This window comes from Amia ocellicauda, chromosome 3 (assembly GCF_036373705.1).
Source record: "Amia ocellicauda isolate fAmiCal2 chromosome 3, fAmiCal2.hap1, whole genome shotgun sequence".
In the NCBI taxonomy this organism is placed as follows: Eukaryota; Metazoa; Chordata; class Actinopteri; order Amiiformes; family Amiidae; genus Amia; species Amia ocellicauda.
The window spans coordinates 19,563,692-19,590,423 of record NC_089852.1 but is presented as its reverse complement, the minus strand read 5'-3'; the positions used below and the strand labels follow the sequence as shown (position 1 = coordinate 19,590,423).

Sequence of the window (26,732 nt, the reverse complement as noted above, 5' to 3'; positions counted from 1 at the left end):
GTGTCCTACTAATAAAAGGAAACTACACTGTGCTGTACAAAATAGTTTTTTCTTCTGAGTAGCAGCTAAGTGCCAGTGAAGTGTCTTCTGTTTTGTGAGCATACTACATTGATACACATTTCATAAGTTTCAGGTTGACACTGGAAAATTCAATCTTAAAAAATAAATTAATAAATAAATATCAGATAAAAGCTGCTGTTGCAAGGAAGCATTTTTTCTTTCTTTTCCCAGAGAGGTGTTGATTTTGTAAAGCTGAAGTGGACTTTCCAAAAGGTGATGTTTTATTTTGAATTATTATAATTATTATTATTATTATAATTATTATTAATTATTATTATTATTATCTTAAATTCCTATTCCAGTTCTATAATACAAACAGCTGTATGGATGAATTCCAAGCCGAGGTTTGATGTTTTAATCTCGAAGCTGATGTAACAGAGAAAAATATATTTTAAAAAAGCACAGAGATGGAGGGCAGAAGAGTTGGCTGAAGGACCTGTTCAGTGAAATCGTTGAACTCCAAACCTTGCTTCCTTGTTGTCTTGCACCTCAATCTGAAAAGGAGAAAAGTGAAAGAAAGATATACTTCAAGCTAGAAATGTCAACTTTCAAAGCATTAATCAATTTCACCTTGACATTTGCTCTGTGTGTCCCTTTCTATACCACAAATACTTTAAACAATAAAAACACCACAATGCAAAGACAGCTCAGTCATATAAAAGGAAGATACAACCCCAAGAAACTATTCGTACAAACTTTGCAAGCTTGAAGATACCAAAACCATTAGTCAAGCTTTTTTGCTTTATTTAGCATAACAATTTTGACTGCTTAATGCTGACCAAATTCACCCCAAATGTACTGTACACTTGGTGGGTTATAACATGAAAATCTCTTCCTCAGAAGTGTACATTGCTTGTGCACTGCAGGAACACCAACATGAATGGTCCTTCAAAGGGAGCATTTTATGATGGAATGGAAGACCCATTAATACACCATTGTTATCCAAGTGTCCATTCTGCAGAGACTGTTTGTTTTAGTAGCTGCTCCCCATTTTCTCCAGATCGATAGGGTACCTCTGTTTATATAGAACAAAATAAGTATAATCTGAATATAGCTCTGATGTGCCACTGTAGCATACACACAAAAAAGAAAACTTCCATAGTAATGTCCAATCAGCTACAAGATGGTGATGTCATCTCTGGAGACTGAATCAAAAAGATTTAAAAATGCCATAAAAATGTGCCACAGGTGACATTTACATCACATTTGTTTTATTAATTCCTATTAAATTATATTTAGAAATGCTAGTTTCTGAGAGTTTCATGATTAGTGCTTCACCATTGCATGAATGCTAAAAAGGAATGTTTGACCACCCTATAAGTGGGCAACACTTGCATCATCCAGACCAGAGGCAGAGGTGAAAGTGAAATTCCATACTTGTCACTGATTTTATGTTTTAGAGACTGACTCCAACAACTTGGATAAGTATTCTTACAGGTGCTTTATTGTGTGTGTCTCTTTGTAAAGCATGGCAGGACCCCCTCACATACTTCCACACCAACAATCTATGCAGCGTAACATCTGCACACACACATATCCTGAACAGTAACAGAACACATACTTACAAATGTAACAAAGAACCTTAGGTGGGGCAGGGGAGGAATGTTCAGTGGGGGAATATATTCTAAGAAATATATATACAGTATCATTGCACAACATTACATTGCCAATTAATAGAGATAGTATGAGTACACATTTTGCAACTGATTTAATCAAATACAAGGGTGCTCATGCAATACACAGTGTATAATGTACAATCTATATTTTAATTGATGCAAATACAATTTCCATCCCTTCTTGACCTGCTCTTTTGGATCCTGAAATCCGCCACCACTGACCCTGCTTCTGTTGACAATCTCCTGGCTTTTGTTCTTTCCATATTAACCCCCTTGGTGTCGACATGCAAAATATACAGACTAAAAGCTCCTCATAACTCCACTGTCCCAAGCATTGGTTCATCTCCAGCACAGATTTCTATTTCAGTACGCTACTGTTGACTATGAAATTTCCCTCATCGAATCATCCGGCCAGGAGGCCTGGCTGGCAAAGGCAAACATCTCCACTGCTTTGAAAGTTTTGCCCCTGGCTCCTGACTTGTGGCACCTTTTTGGCATCTGCTGAAGATAGCAATTTTATTTCTGCCTCTTTTATGCCTCTGTCTGCCATAACATCTCTATGTTTTTTAACACTCTCTGTGAGGCTCTCTGCTGGATTCTGCATAATAAGGACACAATCTCTTCTGTCCTACTGCTTGGCAACTTTCTTTTGATCGATCCCCCATACCCCGCTCGATCCCTTGCCACCCTGGTGTCAATCTTCTCTGCCCATGGAGTGCCACTCAGCGGCAAGAAGACCCTTGGAACAGCCACCTGTCTGGAATTCCTGGGCATCATTCTTGATTCCCATTCTTTCAGTGCTTCCTCAACAAACTCGACCACATTTCCCTGTACATGGCCACCTACTCAAAGTCTCACCACTGCAGCAATCGTGAGCTGCTCTCTCTCCTCAGCCACCTCAACTATGTCATGTACATTATTCCCCAGGGTCGCTCCTTCATATCTCATCTGCTTATGGTAGCCTCCTCTGTTCCTTCCCTCCATCATCACATTACCCTCATGGCCAATTGCATTGCTGAACTCCAGATGTGGCATCTTTTCCTGCAACAATGGCATAACCTTCTTTAATGCAGATTGCATGCTGTCCCCAGAGGACCTGTAGCTCTTTGCTGACGCTGCCCCCTCTGTCAGGTTCAGAGCATATTACTGGGACAGATGGTTTGCTGCCTCTCAAAATATCCCTGTTCCCTCCTTCCGACTTCTCCTTTGAGTTGTGCGAACTGTATCCCATCGTCGTGGCAGCATTTCTTTGGGGTTCCCAAAGAACCCAATATCACTGATCCAGCATTGCAAGCCATCCTAGTTCACTAATACATACAAATATTGAACCAATGTTGGCCAAACTGCAGCTGAACAACTAGTAAATGTACAAGTAAATGTACAGTCAGAATAATTGTTCATCCAATGCTTGTGTGACAGGTTAGGCAATAAAAACATGTTTCATAAATGTTATCTGTGCTCAATTACAGTCTGGGGTTTGTCGTACAGGAGAAGGTTTGCACTTGATGCAGTATTGAAAAAGTAAACTCTGCAACAATGTAATTATTCCCATTTCAGGTCAAAGTGTATTAAAGGTGAAAAACTGTGAGTTACCTGGAAATCTGTATCCCAATTAATTTTTGCAATTCTTTCAATCATCAATAGATAATACAATCAACACTGGTGTGACCTCTATTGTACCAAGGCAGATGCCAACCAATTAAATCCTCCTACCAATTTTCTTGTGTTTTCAGAAGAAAAAAAAGCAATGGGATACCAAATTCCATAGGGCCACAGACATTTGTAGCATTGCATTCAGAATGAAATTAAACTAAATGCTTCAATGCTTTGGCTGCAGGCCCTTTAAAACCAAATACAGTTTTCAGTTCCCTTTATTTAGTAACAGGATCTGTACTAACCTTCCTGAATCTGACATGTTTTCTTTATGTACATAATATTCTTCAGATCCAAGCTCCTACCTCAGTGCCCACCCCCTCCTCCAGGGGAGAGAAAACTACAAAAAAGATTGCATGACAGCAGTATGCAACCAGCACACATGACCGGTTGCATTAAGTCAATCAGTTTCTTGTTGACATGTAAATATTGAACATGACAACACATTAGCTATAGGGATCACACAAAGACTTAGTAAGCCAAACAATGATAGACCCAGACAACAAGGTTATATCATTGCCTGGATACTAATTGCACAACTAACCCACAACAACGATGTACCAAACGTCACAGCCACACTTATGAACTTACCCGGGAAACAGCAAAATCTGTAAAGACAACAGAAATTAAATTTTTATTAGAAACAAATAAGAGATTCATCTATTAATGATATGTTTTCATGAACTGTTTCTATACCAATTTTTTCACATTTTCATTAAAAGCACAATCCAGGAGGATTTACAGAGTGATCAGAGTTTCAACAAGTCCTAAACCCAATTCCCAAGCAGAGTTTCAAGTCAGTAAGCATGAGTCTCGATTGAAGTCTCCTTAGTAAGCACTATATTAAGTCTAGGATTAAAGCTCATAATAGTTAACTTACTGGTTGTGCATAAAGCTTTAAAAGCATTGATAAACCAGAGCTTAATTAATTCTCTTATGATAAATACATTTCTTATGAAGCTAGATGACCCAGTTCCAAATGAGTGTGTATTTTGTATTTGTTTTGTAAGGGCACTGACATGTGGAGCACTGACTGAGTCCCTGACATTTTGCTTGTCAGTACTGAAAACATAAACATCTGCTCTAGGTCAAATGCCATTGCATTAAGAGTGTCAGCTAAATTACAATAATAATAATAATAATAATAATAATAATAATAATAATAATATGAACAAATCATAATGTGAATATAATTGATATTATAAATGCATATAATCATAATGTCAAAACTAATCATTTGGAATGTGAAGTTACATGTTCACTGTTTTGCAGAAGTCTTAGACACACTCAGAGTTTTTTAGAAAAAATCGGCTAAAATGTTAGTCTGCACAGAATCCATGTAGATTGATACATGTGAATGCACCAAAAATGTGTAACAGAAAAAATAAAAATTCAGTTCTTACAGCATAAAATAGTTAGATGGTTTAAATAATTTGTCAGCATAAATTAATATGTATGTAGTATGTACATTGTGATCAAGTCTCATGTATCATGATGCTCAGGTTGCAAGAAAATCACAAGTCCTGAACCTCAAGTCCAAGTCTCAAGTCAAATTGGTCAAGTCCGAGTCAAGTTGCATGTCCCAGAATGCAGCAATTCGAGTCCAAGTTGATGGCTCTAGTCCCTAACTCTGGCAATAACATAATAAATACAAAATATAATGTAAAGTATTACAAAACTGCAGTATTAAAATAAAATAAAAATACAATAAGCAAACATCTTATTCTTATTCCATCTTATTCTGTATTATCAGTGCAATTAATATGACTAAAATCTTAAATGACAAGCTTTACTTTTCCATTTTGAACAGAGTATACACACCAAAGAAGTACAATTTTATCTTTAACTGTTAATGTAGTATTTCGTCTCTTTATATTATAATTAGCTAATAGCTGATTTTCCATATCTATTTTATCTGTGTACATTGTCCGGTATCTTGAGGAACTGAAAGCCAAGCAAGTTAATTATACTGTTCTCTCTGAGAAGTGTCACTCATGCTAAGATTATGATAATCGGCACTGTAAAATGCAATGTCAGATCATCAATCCTGTCTTTGTGATTGAATTTACAAGTAAAGTAAGTGTATTTGCATACATATATATATAGTAACGACTTTGTGTTTCTTCTTCATCACAGAAAAAAGTGGAGGGGACAGAGGATTCAAACAACAGGAACTTTATTGAGCACAGTGCAATCTCAGGCTGGAGCGACCCTCTTTCTCTACACTCTCTTTGCACTTAACTCACTGGACTACTCTGAACTCCCCACCACTCTACTCGCGTGGGAACCCGGGCACCCCTATTTATGCCCTCTGGCCCAATGACCGGTCCCATGGTGCCTCCCGTGTTCCCGCACAGGGCTAACCCTTAATCCCAGAACTAACCCTGCTATAACGCAAGCACGGGCACCACACAAACACAACACGCAGTACGCACACTATAAACTGCCCCACCCCCCAATACACAGACAGTACACACACATGCACACACAGCCCCCCTCCCCCATTAACAGTAAATTTGCCCAGTCGCTACAAAGCTCCCCCCTTTATAAGTCCCAAGATCTTTTAACTATTTTATGAATGATTGTCTTTTAAAAAATGACTTTTAAAAATTAATTTTAACTGTTTTTAAAGATTTAGTTGTTTTTAAAGCACTAGTTGTTTGTTTTTTTTTTTGGTTAGTTTTGTTCTATTTTTTTGTCAAATACATTGACCGTTTGGATTTAATTTTAAATGCATTGGACCGTTTTTTATTTTTTATTATTTTTACCTTTTCATTGTTTTTTTATTTGTCCGGTGCATTTTCAGTTAATTTCAATGTATTTGACCTTTTTGTTGGTAGCAGTTTTTGCTTCAATCACGTTTGTTTTGTTTAAGCACATGTTTATTTGATTTCATATGTGTTGTTAATCACTAAGATTTTAAAAATTTTAAGTGATTTTAAGAATTGATTTAAAAAAAATGTTCAATCATGAGTATTAAAATTTATATGAATGTTTTTATTCTTGAAATGTAAAATACTTTACCAAATAAAATAGTATTTATAAGTCCCTTGCCCCGCCCCGAGGGGACCGACTAAGTCCTTGAAGCAACCCGGCACATGGATGCCATGGCCTGGCATGTGCTGGTGGTGATGGGCCCTATTTCCTCCCAAAGAAGGTCTGCGGATGGCGCATAAGGGCACAGCTCAGCTGCCCGTCCATGTAACGGTGGCTGTACTCACCACCCTCCTTCGGGCCTGGTCAATGTTCATCTGGATTGGCCCCCTCCAGGATTAGGGCTGCCAGGAGCAATGACCCCCATCGAATTGTCTAAGCTGCGGCTGGCAAACTGCCCCAGTGCTAAAGGAGCTCTCCTTCGGCTGGCATTTGGCTGGTGGGGCACCCTCTGCGGGCTGGCCAATGTCCGCACACACACACTGCTCCGCAGCGTCTGGGCCCCACTTTTCTCCGGAACATTGTGGCCTGCACGTCGGCACCCTGCTGCTTCCACCGCTGCCGTCACGATGGATCGCATCCTCGGGCGTCTCTTGCATTGCGTCAGTGCAGACCCCGAGCGTAGAAGCACCTCACCCGCCGCTGGGGTAGTGCTTTTGGTCCGCCACCTGCTTTCTTGCTGTACCTTTCCTCTGGACACATATAATCTGCTGCTGGAGTGGTCCCCCCTCTCGGACACCACTCATTTTACGCTTCGGTGAACTCCTCGCATGGATGATCACCATCTGCCACTGGGGTGATGCTTTTGACCGGCTACCAACTCTCCGCTGCAGCATGACCAGCTGCTCCTGGCACTGCGGCACAATCTCGTCGTCTTCCAGCGGAGTCTCGTCATCGCAGCCGGGTTCCTGCAAGTACCCCTGAGGCTGCTCCCCTGCTTGAGTGTCCTCATCCTGTGGAGCTCTGGAGGCTGTCCAGTCCACACTCTCAACAAGAGGGCACTACATGGCTTCCCTCTCGCCGGACCTCCTCGCTGTCGCCGTCCCGCTGCTCTGCATCGCAGCTCTGTAAGGTCTTTTTCAAGTACATGATATCCAAGCATGCTTTCACCGACGTCATCACATACACAAACTGCCAGATCACCCCACACGCTTCATCACCCAACCATCCAGTCAAGTGCAGGAATTTCATCCCGTCGCTCCAGCCACTTAACTGTGCTCTCAGTTCAAAGTCTCTCTTGAACCTCCTTCAGTTTTGCTCATCTGCATCCTGCTGCTACTGAGGGTCGCTTGCCGGTACAGCCACGGCTTGTCGTGGAAGCTCCTCACTGCTATCCCGGGGGTTCTGGGCCTCCCTCGCTGACGTGGTAGCTGGAGTTTTGTCTCCGACTTGTCACAGCTGGTCCGCGGTCCCTGGAACTCTCTCATCAGCTGGTCACCATCGCTCTGTGGTCACTGGAGCTCACTCTCTGGGTCATCATCTTCCTCTAACTGGGGTTCATCGCTGGCACCCTTTCCAAACTGCGCCTGGATCAGCCTTGCGATCTGATCTGTGCTCGCCATGGAGAAGGCCAATAACGTGGCTCTCCAGAGCTCCCCAAAGAACTCTGTGCCAGATTGTCCGGTCTTCTGGTAGAGCCCACTGAACCTCAGCCTGTGATGCCCCAATTCGTACATCTGCCGGGTTGCTACAATATATTACATATACAGTACTGTGCAAAAGTTTTGGCAGGTGTGAAAAAATGCTGTACATCAAATCCATATTTGGTGTGACCACCCTTTGCCTTCAAAACAGCATCAGTTCTTCTAGGTACACTTGCACACAGTTTTTGAAGGAACGTGGCAGGTAGGTTGTCCCAAACATCTTGGAGAACTAACCACAGTTCTTCTGTGGATTTAGGCAGCCTCAGTTGCTTCTCTCTCTTCATGTAATCCCAGACAGACTCGATGATGTTGAGATCAGGGCTCTGTGGGGGCCATACCATCACTTCCAGAACTCCTTGTTCTTCTTTACGCTGAAGATAGTTCATAATGACTGTCGCTGTATATTTAGGGTCATTGGCATGTTGCAGAATAAATTTGGGGTACTTCTCAAATTGCAGCCCCAAACTTGCAAGGAACCTCCACAGGGAATAAAATTAACACCCGCCACCCGCCAAATGCGGGTAGATTTAGCCAGTGGCGGGTAAATCTGTCAATTTTACCAGCCACTTTGGTGGGTAGCCAGCAAGTGTACTCAACCTTTAGTTTATGATAGAGTATTTGTCAGTATGTTTCAAAATACAAATTAATTTGTTGATGTTGTAGTGTTAGTATGTTAGTTGATTTGTCAAAACACAATATCATCTTTTTTGAAAATATATGGCGTCTTCAGTCCAGGAGGACATACAGTGCATCCGGAAAGTATTCACAGCGCTTCACTTTTTCCACATTTTGTTATGTTACAGCCTTATTCCACAATGGATTAAATTAGTTATTTTCCTCATAGCTGTGGATACTTATGTACATGTGCTTTTTTTGTTTTTTATTTTTAATAAATTTGCAAAGATTTCAAACAAACTTCTTTCACATTGTCATTATGAGGTATTGTTTGTAGAATTTTTAGGAAAATAATGAATTTATTCAATTTTGGAATAAGGCTGTAACATAACAAAATGTGGAAAAAGTGAAGCACTGTGAATACTTTCCGGATGCACTGTATTTCATAGAGAGCAATGAAGCCGAAGTTAGGCGTTTAAGGATGTGGAAAAATAATGACTTTTAATTACTTTTCATAGTCATAATTACTGACTTTTTAATTACCCGGATCAAAGTGTTTCAGAATTATAATATGACAGAAAAGGAGAGAGGAGCAACAAACACATTAATACAAACACAGCCAGCTATTGCTGTTTATTCTGTATTCGCTGGAACTCGAACGCACAGTTATGTTTCCGAACACAGAGCGGCAGTCTGAGTGTGGTTTGGAGAGGAAAAGTCAATTGTTTAGTCAAGTAGATTGTATAAATTAGCGAGCTATATAGGTCTTATACATTTTGTATTTCACTGTTGCCACAAAACATTGCCACAGGACGCTAATGTTAAGGTATTTTCATTGCAGCTCACATTGATAAACTGGCAATTGAATGAAACTGTACAAAAAGTTAAACAAAAAACGGTCGGTCAATTACAGTTGTAATTGCAAATATTCCTTTATAAAACAAATAGTCACAACCTTTATAGTTCATTTGAAATTGTGACAATAAAAAGTTGTGATAATGTCGGGAAACAATAATACAAGAGGTTGACACGACATGCGTGAGAGTTGACAGGTCTGCTGTTATTATGCCATTTCCATACATCCTTAAATGTAGATATTTATTTAGCAAATTTGTTGTGTTAGATAAGTATTGATCAATAGCATCAATTACAAGGTATTAATTTATGGGGAAACGATTTGCAATAGAGACGTGCATTTTTTGCTGCGTAGCGGAGATTCTGCTGAAGAGAAACGTGCGGTTTGTTTGCATTGTGTCTTTGCTTTGCTCCCGCACACTGTCTCTAATAGCAAGTGTTACAATTCAATAGAATGCAATGTTTTGATCAAAGACCTTATAACACTTGCAAGTAGAAACAGTGTGTAGGAGCATGTTTTTTCTATTCAGAACATTTTCCCCTCATACACACCTGTCTAGTCTACACAGGTGTGCAGTTACCTTTTGTTATGGTAATTGATTAATTACCTGAATAAATCACTGTTGCCTCATTTGTGTACCGCTCTCCAGCCCTTTAGCGAACAAACTGCCTCCTGCTACAGCCAAATATTTCAGATTATGACTCATCAGTCCAGAGCACCTGCTGCCATTTGTCTGCACCCCAATTCCTGTGTTTTTGTGCATAGTTGAGTCGCTTGGCCTTGTTTCCACGTCGGAGGTATGGCTTTTTGGCCACAAGTCTTCCATGAAGGCCACTTCTGACCAGACTTCTCTGGACAGTAGATGGGTATACCAGGGTCCCACTGTTTTCTGCCAATTCTGAGCTGATGGCACTGCTGGACTTCTGATCTTCTGATTGCAAAGGGAAGTAAGCATGATGTGACTTTCATCTGCTGCGGTACATTTCCTTGGCTGACCACTGCATCTACGGTCCTCAGCGTTGCCCGTTTCTTTGTGCTTCTTCAAAAGAGCTTGGACAGCACATCTGGAAACCCCCATCTGCCTTGAAATGTCTGTCTGGGAGAGACCTTGCTGATGCAGTATAACTACCTTGTGTCTTGTTGCTGTGTGACTTTTGACAAAAAACTGTCTTCAGCAAGCTTACAAGGTGAGGTTGCTGAAGACAGTTTTTTTTGTCAAAAGTCATACACCATGGCAGTTTGGCTGTTGCTCACCCAGTTTTATTCCTCCTACACAGCTGTTTCTATTTCAGTTAATGATTGTGTTTCAACCTACATATTGAATTGATGATCATTAGCACCTGTTTGGTATAATTGTTTAATCATACACCTGGCTATATGTCTACAAAATCCCTGACTTTGTGCAAGTGTACCTAGAAGAACTGATGCTGTTTTGAAGGCAAAGGGTGGTCACACCAAATATGGATTTGATTTAGATTTTTCTTCTGTTCACTCACTTTGCATTTAGTTAATTGATAAATATAATCTATTAACATGTATATTTTTGAAAGCATTCTTACTTTACAGCATTTTTTCACACCTGCCTAAAACTTTTGCACAGTACTGTATATGTATACACTACCAGTCAAAAGTTTTAGAACACCCCCATTTTCCAGTTTTATGTAGTTTAAGCAATTTCAATCGGATTTATTTGCAAATAGGCTTGTTTTGTTCAGAACAACCTAACAATTAATCCAGTATATATTATTTGATGTTCCATCAAACACAGAGAAGTTCAGATCCAATTATGTAAAATAGTTGTGTATTAGTACACTGTAAACAGAGTTTTCTATCTTGACATTTTGATCTCTCTATGGGTGTGTGTTGCTTCTACCAAAACGTGGATGGTCTTGTTTTGATCAGTAGACTGTATGGTTCCAGAATATGTAATAATTGTCAATATTTATTGAGATTTTGTATTCCTACTCAGACCAAGTATCCCCCCACGCCCCCATTTCAGAAGGCGGAGGGTGGGTATAAAAATCAAATGTTTCACATTAGAGAATGCTTCACATTGTTAGAAAATTGAGAGTCTCAGCTTTCATGGAATACCAAACACAACAAGCAACACAACAGTGAAGAGTACACATGGGATTCAAGAGACGCACATGGATTTGGTGCTCTTTAAAGGGTACCAGAGAGGTTTGTCAGCCTAAGGGTTTACATTTTGTTAAATAAAACAATTCCATAATATATTTTTTTATCTCCAATTGTTTATTTGTTGTATGCTTTAATTTCAGAGTACATTGAGACATTAAACTGCGTAAATTTGGAAAAATTGAGGTGTTCTAAAACTTTTGACTGGTAGTGTATATATATATATCCATCCATCCATTTTTCATGACCGCTTCATCCAGTAAAGGTCTCTGTGAGCCAGAGCCTAACCCAATAAAAATGCCCTAGGCAGCATACACCCTAGATGGGATGCCAGTGAATCAAAGAGCAGCACACACACACACCACACTCACATGACTATAGGGCAAATTACAGTAGCCAATCAAAGCCTAAGCAACATGTCTAGTAGATGAAAGTCACTGGGAGAACATGCAAACTCTACACAGGCAGACTGGCAAGCTGGATTCAAACATGGGTTCCAGGAGCTCTTAAAGGGTTTTAATTGTTGCATTTCATTTTGATTGATATCAGATTAACTGGATGAGTAATTATATATTGCTTATATATTGCTGTTAAATATGGTAATAAATATACTGTATATTTCATTATAACTTCAGTTAGTGAAACACAGTTCCATAATGTCTGTAGTTTAGATTTTTTTTCTGTCTCTAAAAAAAGTGGAAACGAAAGATTGCCGATATCAATCCCAAAGTTTTGCACAGCACTTATAATCACCCACGATTATAACTGCTATGCAAAACTGTGGGATTTATATTGACAATATTCATGATAAATACTTTTAAATAGTGATCAAATACGGGATGGCCATGGCCCCTGGGTGAAGTATCTGTCTCATGTAGGGCACACCAATGAGCAGTGTTCGATAACTCAGATAGTTTCAACAGCACCCCTTCACAAGCATTTGCATTTTCAAGTCAATATTTAACTAGTTACCATTGTCTAACCTCTGCTAGACCTAGCTGAACAAACATGCAGAGACATCACAGCTGCGTTTCTTATGCAATATAGTGAAATTTTATATTTCCTGAATCTTTGACAGATTAATTATAATTTTTTAATTTGTTTTTAATGGTCCTTGATCTCACAGTGATAAAATAAGGAAGATATGGATTAGGCGACAATAACAAAAAACAAAGTTGTTAAAACATCTCTTTGCAGAGCGCAAACAGACAACATGCAAACAGGCTGACATTAAATTAAAGATTAGTGTCTAACTGTCAAGCATTATTTTCTCTTCAATCATAATGAGGAGAAATTAATAACTTGAATAATTTCATTCAGAATGATGAAGTTTGCTCCATGTAACCGTGTTTTTCAGAGTAACGTTAGCATAGCTACCTACAATTGTCTGATAGATAAGATTTTAAAAAATCAGCTAGCGGCTATAAATGATAGTTATAGTAACTAAAGTGAAAACAATCCTAAATCAGAGAATTTTATGTTTACACTTACGAGCAGCCTCCGCTGTGTCAGTTGCTGCTGTAAACTGATTCATAAAATTGCAAGTTCTCGCACGCGCGCAGGTCCATGACAGGGACAAATTGACATGTTCCCCACGTGCGTGTGTTTAGAATGTCACTGAAGAAAAAAACATTGAATCTGGAACACTGATGAAAATTAGAAGAAGCCGACAAAGTCCTCTCGTGTCAGAGCATTAATTTAGACAAAAAAAAATATTTGTATTCAATGAAATATCAAGACCCCCCAAGTTCAAAGTTTTCACTCTTATGGGGGGTCCCTTACCCCTTATGGGGGGTCCTGGACCCCCCCAGCCCCCCCTCAATTCGAACACTGCCAATGAGGAACATACCACAAGGGCCCTGACCAAATGCAGCCCGCAGCTGGAAGTGAGCCAATCGGTGATCTTATTATTTCTCCTTAAAATGCAGCACCCAAATTGAATTTGCTGCTCTGCATGCTCTACACAGGCTCCCCAAATACACAGCCAGGTATTCAGCTACCTACAAGATGTAACCCATATCTCTTTAGTAGTAATATAGGGTATTTTTTCGAAAGGGGGGGCTGCGGGGGATTTGACCTTTGACCTGAACTTGAGTTGAACTCGGGGGGGGGCATTCCTAGGGGGGTTAAGTGGGATTTGACCTTTTGACCTTGAACTTGAGTTGAACTCTGGGGGGGTCCCTTCCTAGGGGGTGGGGGCCTTCCTAGGGGGGTGCGGGGTGCTTGTACCGCGCCACAGAATAATTACCATATTGATGGGTTCCGAAGGAATGTGCAGGGTGGTGGGGGTCTTCAACTGTTTTTCAAACCCACCAAAAGATTTGTCTTTAAGCCAGACTGATTCTTTAGTAAAATAGCTATTTTTCTCTATACGTGTGAAGCTCCAAAAGAGCGCTATGTATACCCTTCAGATTCTTTAGAAAACATAGATATTTTTCCCTACGCTAGTGAATCTCCAAAAGAGTTGTGTTTAAGTCCTCCCGATTTATTTAGTAGAATAGCTATTTTTCCCTACGCAAGTGAAGCTCCAAAAGAGCTCTATTAAAGCCCTCCCAATTCTTTAGTAACATAGATACTTTTACTTAAGCGAGATCCGCGAGGCTGTCTCTTCAACAGGGCCAAAGCTGTTACCTCTTTCAAATGGACAAGGGTTATGTCAGTCTGGAGCTTTTTGAGCAAGTGGGGGTGGGGAGGAGCTGTCTTCGTCTTTAGTAACCTCGGATCGGTGAAGAATTAGTATATTTGGGGGCGGAGTTGACAGGGCACTGAAGAAATAGCCTATTACGTTAGAGTTTGGTCTGAAGAATTTAAATATTTGGGGGCGGAGCTAACAGGGCACTGGTGACAGGTGGGGTCTGTTTTCAATTTAAGAAGCGGCTCTGTTTACATTTGAGGCCTTGGGCCCCCCGAGCCCCGGATAATGGAATGTGTTGAGAGGTAGCGATCTGTAGAAGCGGTGGGGGCTGTGGACAGCTTGAGAGACACAAGATGCACTGAACTTTATAAAATCCTGAATATGAGCAAAATGAAAAGAAATGTAATACAGAAAATGTAAATTAAAACTTTCAGTAATCAGCATAATCTCAGTAAATACTACACCAACCCAAGACCAATATTTTCTTGCATTTCAGAATATATATCAAACGTATTATTTAAATAACAGATACAATGTAAAGATTGAATAAATAAAATTATGAAGTTTTAAAGGTGTGTGTGTGTGTGTGTGTTCACAACAGCGTGCAATGTAAATGAAATGTAACGTTACTAAGTTAAGAAATCCTTAAAGATAGAAGAGTTATAGAATATATATGTTATATAAGAAGCATAGAATATATATGTAGAAACTGAGACATTTCAATACAACTCAATAAAATCAGCATTTGTAATAATATTAGTAACCAAACATCAAATTATTTTAAATAAATATGTAATTTAATCCATTCATGCATTAAGATTAAGTAAATACACTCAATACGATCTCAGCACATCCTATGTGTGTGTGTGTGTGTGTGTGTGTGTATGTATGTATATTTATATAATTTACACATTAGAATAGCTTGACAATATCAAGTTTGAACAGCCTTCAGTACATTTAAGTAGTATCATTCTTACAGAGGGGTGTCTCTGTGTGTGTGTGTGTACGTGTGTGTGTGTGTGTGTGTTTACATATATACCGAGTGCAAGCTGGAGATCACGGCCCCAGGTTTCTTTTCTTTTTCTTTTTCAGATCCTAATAAGATTCAGCCCTTCCTCCACTTTGCACAGATTTGTACTAGATTGCAACTTTTATGTACAGAGCTAAAGAGTGATAAGTCAGGCTAAATGGTCTAAACTTTAGAAAATCCTGAATATTCACAAAAGTAAAAGAAATGTAGTACAGAAAATGTAATTGGAACTTTCAGTAATGAACATAATATCAGCAAATACCACTCCTACCCAAGACCTATATTTTCCTGTATTGTACAATATATCAAACGTGTTATTTAAAGAAAAGGTAAATGTAAAGCTTGAATAAATACAAATATAATGTTTTAAATGTTTGTGTGTGTGTGTGTGTGTGTGTGTGTGTGTGTGTGTGTATTCACAACACCCGGTGATGTAAATGAAATGTAACGTTACTAAGTTAACTTAGGAAATCCTTAGAAGAACCATAGAATATATATGTAGAAACTGTGAAATTTCAATAAAACTCAATAAAAGCAGCATTTGTAATAATATTAGTAACAAAACATCAAATTATTTTAAATAAATATCTAATGTAATCCATTCATGCAATAAGATTAAGTAAATACACAATATGATTTAAGCAAAAATCTATGTGTGTATGTATATTTATATAATTTACACATTATAATAGCTTGGGGGTGCAGTCTGAAGACCTTAGTGGTCTTGGTTGTATTGACAGTAAGACATTTGAACAGACTTCAGTACAACTAACTAGTAACTTATGTACAGACATAAAGAACGAAAACACAATTTAATAACGATAGTAAGTAAATGAAACTAAACCACACTTATTTAACTTAAGAAATACAGTATATAACCGACATTTAACTGAGCACAGCTCTCTTTGCTAGTTAGATAACTCTCCACGGTCAAACAGAAGCCTTATAGTAGTAACTTTCTTACAGAAATAAAGAATGCACCCCATGATGTTAAGAAAAAAATAAATTAAAAAATACTAAAGTAACTTTAGACACATTAAATATGTATCATTCATTAAGTATGTGTCTATTAAAACAGTAGATTTATACTTTTTCTAGAAAAATAGTCTCCAGTCTCAGCATCTCAGGGAGTGAGATCGACCCAGGAGCACATAAACAGAATAAAGACAGAGGCCAGAGGGAGCAGCAACCTTGGAGACCACAGCGAAAGACAAGCGCAGGGAGACACAGTCACACTAAAGTCACACCGGATCATGCGTGAATCCAGCAGGTCTGTAGTGAGATAGGGTTAACACAAAACAATCAGGCACAGAAAAAGAGAGATTGGCTAGAAATAGAGAAAACCGATAAAAAATAAATAGAAAATACATACATACATAAGTAAATAACCATAATAACAGGGTGAGTTATAAAGACCAAACTGACACAGTTGAATATTTGAATGTTTTATTAAGAACTTGCTTCACCAAAACAGTTCACACAGTCATCCCACTGATGCCCTGACAGGATCACACTGCAGTGGAGGGGCTTCGCAAGCAGCACGTCCTGCTCTCAGCACCGCGGTGGGGGTTTGCAGGAGCGGCAACAACACAAAACAGACCCCCTAATGACTGAGAATTTATCACCAGAAAACCTGTACAAATCCAGCGGTCAGGCATTTCTACCCTGTCTGAGTAACGTGATTCAGTAACATCTCTAAATTATATTCTGTATACATTTTATGTAGTTCTTATCTGGGTGTCTGATTTTAAGTCTTCCTTTTTATGGTTTTAAACCATTTTTGCAATTAAGTGATATTGTACAGATATATGAGACACCAGATGTATTTCACTAGTTTTGCAAACTGCTTTATGAGACTCATTGTCTGTATCTAAGTAATGTACAATTGTGTTGAAACATGCACAGTGTACTGAAATACATGACATACTGATGTGATAGAATTTACTATTTCGCTACAAACGTTGAAATTTGGGAAATGCTTTATTATTATTATTATTTATTTATTTATTTATTTATTTATTTTCGGCAGACGCCATTATCCAGGGCAACTTTCAGCATCAGTGCAATATAACATGTATTTTCTATATCAAAGTCAATTCCGGTTGTAACAAAGCACACATAGCAAACAGAAATAGTCAATACTTTATATTCAAAATACTTTGTGGGCTTATTGCATATATCGATTTTATTATTTTTTATTACACATAGGTCTCCTCAAGAGGAGTTTAAGCGGCGCTGTATGGGTTGGGGTGGGGGTCTGAGCTCACGCATATCCAGAAGCCTTAATGTCCTGCTCTGTTTCAAGAGCCAAGTATAGCCATGTGGCATTCCTTTTAACTGTATGTAGTCTGGTGATAACATAAAGCTGTTTTTTATGTTTACACATGGTGACAGACTGACAGACAGACACAGCATCACCCTGAACAGATCTGTCAAATCAACAGCTAGGACCTAACAGTATATAGCTCAAGCAGCTAGGGTTTAAAACAGCATCGCAGATTCTCAGTCACCCGGCCAATAGTTTACTGATTATCTTTGAAACGTGAGCAGAAACAGGACCAGCGCAATTCAGATTAATATTCTATACATTGAGCTGATGTAGCATCATTTCCTTCCTCCCCACCTCGTGTATGTTATTAACAATAAAGAAGCATTTCATAAAATAGATACCTCTCTGATTCTTATTTTGTACAAAAACATGATCTTACCGGCTTGTGTCTCTCTCTGCTAAATCTGATTTCGCTTTACTGTACAACTCGTACCCCAAATAACGTTCAAAATAAGTAAAGTAGTTAAAAAGACAAAAGTTATGCACATCAACCTATTCGATGTGTCTCTGTATACAAATTAAAGAAGTATTGTTTTAATGACCTCCTTGACTCCTGTACACTCTGAGTCATCCAACGTTTTGCTGAAAAGGGCTGATCTGACCGCGCTGGGGAGAAAGCGGTGGGGGAGGAGAGTCCAGCTAAGAAAATTAAAAAAAGCTCCGGCCTCTGTGGAGAGCCACCTGAAAAGCTGCGAGGAATGCGGCCCGTACATTCACAGCCCCTCTCTGATCTGAACCCCCTGACACAGATCCTCCAGAGCCGACCGGACAGCACAATGTCACATTACAGCGGCGCCAATGCAGGGTGTCTGTCTAGTTAGTTAGATAGTTGTATGAATTCTCAGCATTGACACTGTTAAGGCTGTACAGAAACGCATGAGAACCGCAAGGTCTTGATGTTTTTATTTTTCCTTACTAAAGTATTATCATTTCCAGACAGGATCAGTAAACTAAAGGAAAATAAAATGAAATGTTTGTGCTTTAAAAGATTAATTTCACTTTACATTTATATTGATTTGTATTACAAATAACTTCAATAATAACTAAACTGACCATCCACCACCGCCTGTCTGTGAGCGCACTAAGGATTTCTCAGGCTTAGGAATATATATATATATGTGTGTTTATATTCCCATGTATTCTATATGTAAAAATGTCCCATTCTTAAACTTGACCTTTTTATCACCATATTTTGGAGCGTCTGTAAATATTTGGCACATCTTACCGGCTTTGTTTTTAAATGGAGTTAGTATTGTGTACTTGATTATAGCACAGGGATCTGGTGTAATGTGAGTCTACAAGGCTGTTTGTGTTGTCTTTCCACCTCTATACAAACAAAACATGTATTTAGTTATTTCACCTACAGGTGGCCCATTTATAGCGTCAAACACCTTAAACATGATTACATATTTCAACGACCGTGTTTATATTGAGGTATTCACAGAGGGATCTAGCTTAGGCACTTTTATACCTTTGAACCTATAAACAGGTTCTGAAAACGAATAACACCGTACAATGTATTCCGATGCTTTCTGGATTTTAACCCAGCGCACCGTCCACGCAAAAACATTGTAGTTCTTTAACATTAATAAATACACCCTATTTCACAGGATAAGACCATGAACATGTTTATTAAACAAACAAAATGTGTCATTTGTATTTTATATCAGGGGATGAGGCTTCGGGGGTCCACAGGTGTATTAAAGCCCAGAGCGTAGGCCCAGGGGCTAGCCGGGGAGGAAAGAGGTTCGCGGGCCCTGGCGGCCTCCTCGGTTTTTGGAGAAGACATTTTCTTTGTCTTCTGACCCGAGTCCCGCCCCGCGGCGCTCTTAGAAGAGGCCGTGTCCGTACACATCCACACGACGCCAACCACCTTCACATCTCCGCCGGCCTTTGAGGTATTTGGTCTAGTTATCTGAAATTACATACTAATCTAAAGCAGATTCCCCCTGAGTATTTGTCATAGGCTCCCTGTTTGTATTCAGCATTGTGATTTATAATAATGCATTTGATTAAGGTTGAATAAATCCAAAACAATAAAATAAAATAAAATCTTGATCTTTGTTAAAATGAACCTTTGTCTTTAGCCTGTATTTTACTGATAAGTCAAATCCCGCTTAAAATTGCTTGTACATCGGGCCCAAAAGCCAAATATGTCCACCAGTATAAAAACTGTGTTCATATGATTTAATATACAAGTGCTGAATAAAACAACAAATCAATAAGATTTTATTAAACATGCTGTTAGAAGGCGATACACATGGCACCATATTTCTTGACAGACCAGAAAAACTGATGTGGTTGAAGCTGTACTTTTCATTTCAGGGGTAATGCAGACAGATGACGGGGTACGAGAGTCAGTGTCCTATGCTGTGGGACGTGTGATGGTGGTTCAACCCCCTTAAAGCCTGAGAAATCCTGTCCCCCAATTTATGTAACACTCCAGACGATCACTAGTGTTGTATTTTGAATAATGTTCAACCAGGCTTAATAGCCCTGCCCGTTCATTAACTGAATTGTCCTGAATTCAAGGTAACCATTAAGATGCTACTTATTCTTACAGTTACTAATCTGTTAAATCTGAATCATTTAATTTTAAACCCCTCTTAGATGCAATCTTTACACTTTCAAGTTAGTGTATTTTTAATGTCACTATTTGGAAAGTTTAATTTGTCTTTAATGCGCTCACAGACAGGCGGTAGTGGATGGTCAGTTTAGTTATTATTGAAGTTATTTGTAATACAAATCAATATAAATGTAAAGTGAAATTAATCTTTTAAAGCACAAACATTTCATTTTATTTTCCTTTAGTTTACTGATCCTGTCTGGAAATGATAATACTTTAGTAAGGAAAAATAAAAACATCAAGACCTTGCGGTTCTCATGCGTTTCTGTACAGCCTTAACAGTGTCAATGCTGAGAATTCATACAACTATCTAACTAACTAGACAGACACCCTGCATTGGCGCCGCTGTAATGTGACATTGTGCTGTCCGGTCGGCTCTGGAGGATCTGTGTCAGGGGGTTCAGATCAGAGAGGGGCTGTGAATGTACGGGCCGCATTCCTCGCAGCTTTTCAGGTGGCTCTCCACAGAGGCCGGAGCTTTTTTTAATTTTCTTAGCTGGACTCTCCTCCCCCACCGCTTTCTCCCCAGCGCGGTCAGATCAGCCCTTTTCAGCAAAACGTTGGATGACTCAGAGTGTACAGGAGTCAAGGAGGTCATTAAAACAATACTTCTTTAATTTGTATACAGAGACACATCGAATAGGTTGATGTGCATAACTTTTGTCTTTTTAACTACTTTACTTATTTTGAACGTTATTTGGGGTACGAGTTGTACAGTAAAGCGAAATCAGATTTAGCAGAGAGAGACACAAGCCGGTAAGATCATGTTTTTGTACAAAATAAGAATCAGAGAGGTATCTATTTTATGAAATGCTTCTTTATTGTTAATAACATACACGAGGTGGGGAGGAAGGAAATGATGCTACATCAGCTCAATGTATAGAATATTAATCTGAATTGCGCTGGTCCTGTTTCTGCTCACGTTTCAAAGATAATCAGTAAACTATTGGCCGGGTGACTGAGAATCTGCGATGCTGTTTTAAACCCTAGCTGCTTGAGCTATATACTGTTAGGTCCTAGCTGTTGATTTGACAGATCTGTTCAGGGTGATGCTGTGTCTGTCTGTCAGTCTGTCACCATGTGTAAACATAAAAAACAGCTTTATGTTATCACCAGACTACATACAGTTAAAAGGAATGCCACATGGCTATACTTGGCTCTTGAAACAGAGCAGGACATTAAGGCTTCTGGATATGCGTGAGCTCAGACCCCCACCCCAACCCATACAGCGCCGCTTAAACTCCTCTTGAGGAGACCTATGTGTAATAAAAAATAATAAAATCGATATATGCAATAAGCCCACAAAGTATTTTGAATATAAAGTATTGACTATTTCTGTTTGCTATGTGTGCTTTGTTACAACCGGAATTGACTTTGATATAGAAAATACATGTTATATTGCACTGATGCTGAAAGTTGCCCTGGATAATGGCGTCTGCCGAAAATAAATAAATAAATAAATAAATAAATAATAATAATAATAAAGCATTTCCCAAATTTCAACGTTTGTAGCGAAATAGTAAATTCTATCACATCAGTATGTCATGTATTTCAGTACACTGTGCATGTTTCAACACAATTGTACATTACTTAGATACAGACAATGAGTCTCATAAAGCAGTTTGCAAAACTAGTGAAATACATCTGGTGTCTCATATATCTGTACAATATCACTTAATTGCAAAAATGGTTTAAAACCATAAAAAGGAAGACTTAAAATCAGACACCCAGATAAGAACTACATAAAATGTATACAGAATATAATTTAGAGATGTTACTGAATCACGTTACTCAGACAGGGTAGAAATGCCTGACCGCTGGATTTGTACAGGTTTTCTGGTGATAAATTCTCAGTCATTAGGGGGTCTGTTTTGTGTTGTTGCCGCTCCTGCAAACCCCCACCGCGGTGCTGAGAGCAGGACGTGCTGCTTGCGAAGCCCCTCCACTGCAGTGTGATCCTGTCAGGGCATCAGTGGGATGACTGTGTGAACTGTTTTGGTGAAGCAAGTTCTTAATAAAACATTCAAATATTCAACTGTGTCAGTTTGGTCTTTATAACTCACCCTGTTATTATGGTTATTTACTTATGTATGTATGTATTTTCTATTTATTTTTTATCGGTTTTCTCTATTTCTAGCCAATCTCTCTTTTTCTGTGCCTGATTGTTTTGTGTTAACCCTATCTCACTACAGACCTGCTGGATTCACGCATGATCCGGTGTGACTTTAGTGTGACTGTGTCTCCCTGCGCTTGTCTTTCGCTGTGGTCTCCAAGGTTGCTGCTCCCTCTGGCCTCTGTCTTTATTCTGTTTATGTGCTCCTGGGTCGATCTCACTCCCTGAGATGCTGAGACTGGAGACTATTTTTCTAGAAAAAGTATAAATCTACTGTTTTAATAGACACATACTTAATGAATGATACATATTTAATGTGTCTAAAGTTACTTTAGTATTTTTTAATTTATTTTTTTCTTAACATCATGGGGTGCATTCTTTATTTCTGTAAGAAAGTTACTACTATAAGGCTTCTGTTTGACCGTGGAGAGTTATCTAACTAGCAAAGAGAGCTGTGCTCAGTTAAATGTCGGTTATATACTGTATTTCTTAAGTTAAATAAGTGTGGTTTAGTTTCATTTACTTACTATCGTTATTAAATTGTGTTTTCGTTCTTTATGTCTGTACATAAGTTACTAGTTAGTTGTACTGAAGTCTGTTCAAATGTCTTACTGTCAATACAACCAAGACCACTAAGGTCTTCAGACTGCACCCCCAAGCTATTATAATGTGTAAATTATATAAATATACATACACACATAGATTTTTGCTTAAATCATATTGTGTATTTACTTAATCTTATTGCATGAATGGATTACATTAGATATTTATTTAAAATAATTTGATGTTTTGTTACTAATATTATTACAAATGCTGCTTTTATTGAGTTTTATTGAAATTTCACAGTTTCTACATATATATTCTATGGTTCTTCTAAGGATTTCCTAAGTTAACTTAGTAACGTTACATTTCATTTACATCACCGGGTGTTGTGAATACACACACACACACACACACACACACACACACACACACAAACATTTAAAACATTATATTTGTATTTATTCAAGCTTTACATTTACCTTTTCTTTAAATAACACGTTTGATATATTGTACAATACAGGAAAATATAGGTCTTGGGTAGGAGTGGTATTTGCTGATATTATGTTCATTACTGAAAGTTCCAATTACATTTTCTGTACTACATTTCTTTTACTTTTGTGAATATTCAGGATTTTCTAAAGTTTAGACCATTTAGCCTGACTTATCACTCTTTAGCTCTGTACATAAAAGTTGCAATCTAGTACAAATCTGTGCAAAGTGGAGGAAGGGCTGAATCTTATTAGGATCTGAAAAAGAAAAAGAAAAGAAACCTGGGGCCGTGATCTCCAGCTTGCACTCGGTATATATGTAAACACACACACACACACACACGTACACACACACACACAGAGACACCCCTCTGTAAGAATGATACTACTTAAATGTACTGAAGGCTGTTCAAACTTGATATTGTCAAGCTATTCTAATGTGTAAATTATATAAATATACATACATACACACACACACACACACACACACACACACATAGGATGTGCTGAGATCGTATTGAGTGTATTTACTTAATCTTAATGCATGAATGGATTAAATTACATATTTATTTAAAATAATTTGATGTTTGGTTACTAATATTATTACAAATGCTGATTTTATTGAGTTGTATTGAAATGTCTCAGTTTCTACATATATATTCTATGCTTCTTATATAACATATATATTCTATAACTCTTCTATCTTTAAGGATTTCTTAACTTAGTAACGTTACATTTCATTTACATTGCACGCTGTTGTGAACACACACACACACACACACCTTTAAAACTTCATAATTTTATTTATTCAATCTTTACATTGTATCTGTTATTTAAATAATACGTTTGATATATATTCTGAAATGCAAGAAAATATTGGTCTTGGGTTGGTGTAGTATTTACTGAGATTATGCTGATTACTGAAAGTTTTAATTTACATTTTCTGTATTACATTTCTTTTCATTTTGCTCATATTCAGGATTTTATAAAGTTCAGTGCATCTTGTGTCTCTCAAGCTGTCCACAGCCCCCACCGCTTCTACAGATCGCTACCTCTCAACACATTCCATTATCCGGGGCTCGGGGGGCCCAAGGCCTCAAATGTAAACAGAGCCGCTTCTTAAATTGAAAACAGACCCCACCTGTCACCAGTGCCCTGTTAGCTCCGCCCCCAAATATTTAAATTCTTCAGACCAAACTCTAACGTAATAGGCTATTTCTTCAGTGCCCTGTCAACTCCGCCCCCAAATATACTAATTCTTCACCGATCCGAGGTTACTAAAGACGAAGACAGCTCCTCCCCACCCCCACTTGCTCAAAAAGCTCCAGACTGACATAACCCTTGTCCATTTGAAAGAGGTAACAGCTTTGGCCCTGTTGAAGAGACAGCCTCGCGGATCTCGCTTAAGTAAAAGTATCTATGTTACTAAAGAATTGGGAGGGCTTTAATAGAGCTCTTTTGGAGCTTCACTTGCGTAGGGAAAAATAGCTATTCTACTAAATAAATCGGGAGGACTTAAACACAACTCTTTTGGAGATTCACTAGCGTAGGGAAAAATATCTATGTTTTCTAAAGAATCTGAAGGGTATACATAGCGCTCTTTTGGAGCTTCACACGTATAGAGAAAAATAGCTATTTTACTAAAGAATCAGTCTGGCTTAAAGACAAATCTTTTGGTGGGTTTGAAAAACAGTTGAAGACCCCCACCACCCTGCACATTCCTTCGGAACCCATCAATATGGTAATTATTCTGTGGCGCGGTACAAGCACCCCGCACCCCCCTAGGAAGGCCCCCACCCCCTAGGAAGGGCCCCCCCACCCCCTAGGAAGGGACCCCCCCAGAGTTCAACTCAAGTTCAAGGTCAAAAGGTCAAATCCCACTTAACCCACCTAGGAAGGGCCCCCCAAACCCCCTAGGAAGGGGCCCCCCGAGTTCAACTCAAGTTCAGGTCAAAGGTCAAATCCCCCGCAGCCCCCCCTTTCGAAAAAATGCCCTATATTACTACTCTATTTTCTCAAACAATGCACACTATAGTGCATGAGGACAAGTTTTATATAATTATACACACACGTATGAGCACACAATCTATAAATCAATACACATACATTCCCACAGGATACACTGTAGTGATGACAAATGCCATTTTATATACATGTAATCACTACAAAATGCACACTGTATGTGTTCTTTGAACTGTAATTACTGTAGTAGAAAGCTTACTATTGTATTAACTCATTGTTTAGCAAACTACAGTACAGTTAACAATCTAAAGCCTAAAACTGGAAAGTATAATTCACAAGTGACACTGTGCTGTACGATATACAGTTTTACTGTACAGAATTTACATTAATATGTTTGAGAAAAAAGTATTGAATGCTGATTTGTCTGAAGCTCCTTTTTCTTGCCGCCATTCCTATCAGACGTCGGATGAGCAAACGCCGAGTAGTCTCGGTTTTGGGTTGCTGTTCCAACCAGTCCAGACCTTTCTGAAAGCACTCCATGGCTTCACTGTGAGACAGCTGGTTTTGCTTCAGTGTCTTCATCCTCACTTTCTTGTTTGTTGCTGTTGTTTTCATTCACCTCATCCACAATCTCTTCATCATTTAGAAGATGACTGGCAGGGTCTGCTTCATCCCCTCATCCACTGTTTAATGTCCTCATTTGTAAAGCCCTCAATCTTGACCGCAGTTTCAGGATCTGTTGGTACATTTGGTACATCATCGTTGGTTTTGTCAGACCCGAAATTCAGTTTGTTCCAAGCATTCTGTAGTGTGCTTTCCTCAATGCTCTGCCACGTACTACATACTAACGTAATAATACATTAACCTCTTTACATTTTCAATGAAAGCATCAGGACTTGAGTGAAGAAAAGACTCCAGCATCTTGCCTCTATAGTTGCATATTCTTTATTGTGCTATTTAAACCCATTTCAATATGCAGATTGTGTATATTCCATAAACTAAGACATTCGCATGCTTTATATTAGCATAATAATGTTATACCACTCACATCAGTGTTATGAAGGATTCCTCCAGAGCCACTCCTTTTCATCCCTGGCCCCTAAGTGCTGTAATGACCTTCCCACTTCCCAAGTCAAAACAGCAGTGGGATTACTCAAGACGCATCTTTTCAGACTCTACTTGTAATTTAGTAATTTACTCTCCTCTAAGATAGCACTTTACAACGTTTTGTCATACTACTTGCCTTGCGTTAGTAGTACTCGTATTGTTATTTTGATTTCCCCTATGCTCCCTTTCCCTTGGCCCTTGACCTAACATTATGTCTGCACTTGGCATTTTCAATTCAGGATGTAAGACCTCATATATTGTATACACTTGTGTAAATTGGGATTTGTAAAATGTATTATGCTTTGAATTGCACTGCACTGTATTTTTGCACCTTGTATTGCCCTGGATAAGGGCGTCTGCTAATAAATAAATAAAAAAATAATAAT

General features: G+C 38.6%; 1 protein-coding gene across 1 annotated transcript in view; it reads right to left on the bottom strand.

The window, feature by feature from the left end:
• Nucleotides 1–347: 347 nt before the first annotated feature.
• The window catches only part of lhfpl4a (LHFPL tetraspan subfamily member 4a), a 126,432-nt gene continuing 100,047 nt past the window's right edge, over nucleotides 348–26,732 (bottom strand). The window contains exons 3-4 of the mRNA XM_066698382.1: nucleotides 3,921–3,937; nucleotides 348–554 (exon numbers count right to left, since the gene is read on the bottom strand). Of these exons, the coding sequence (XP_066554479.1) occupies nucleotides 501–554; nucleotides 3,921–3,937 (71 nt within the window). The 3' untranslated portion in view covers nucleotides 348–500. The remainder of the gene's footprint in view (nucleotides 555–3,920; nucleotides 3,938–26,732) is intronic.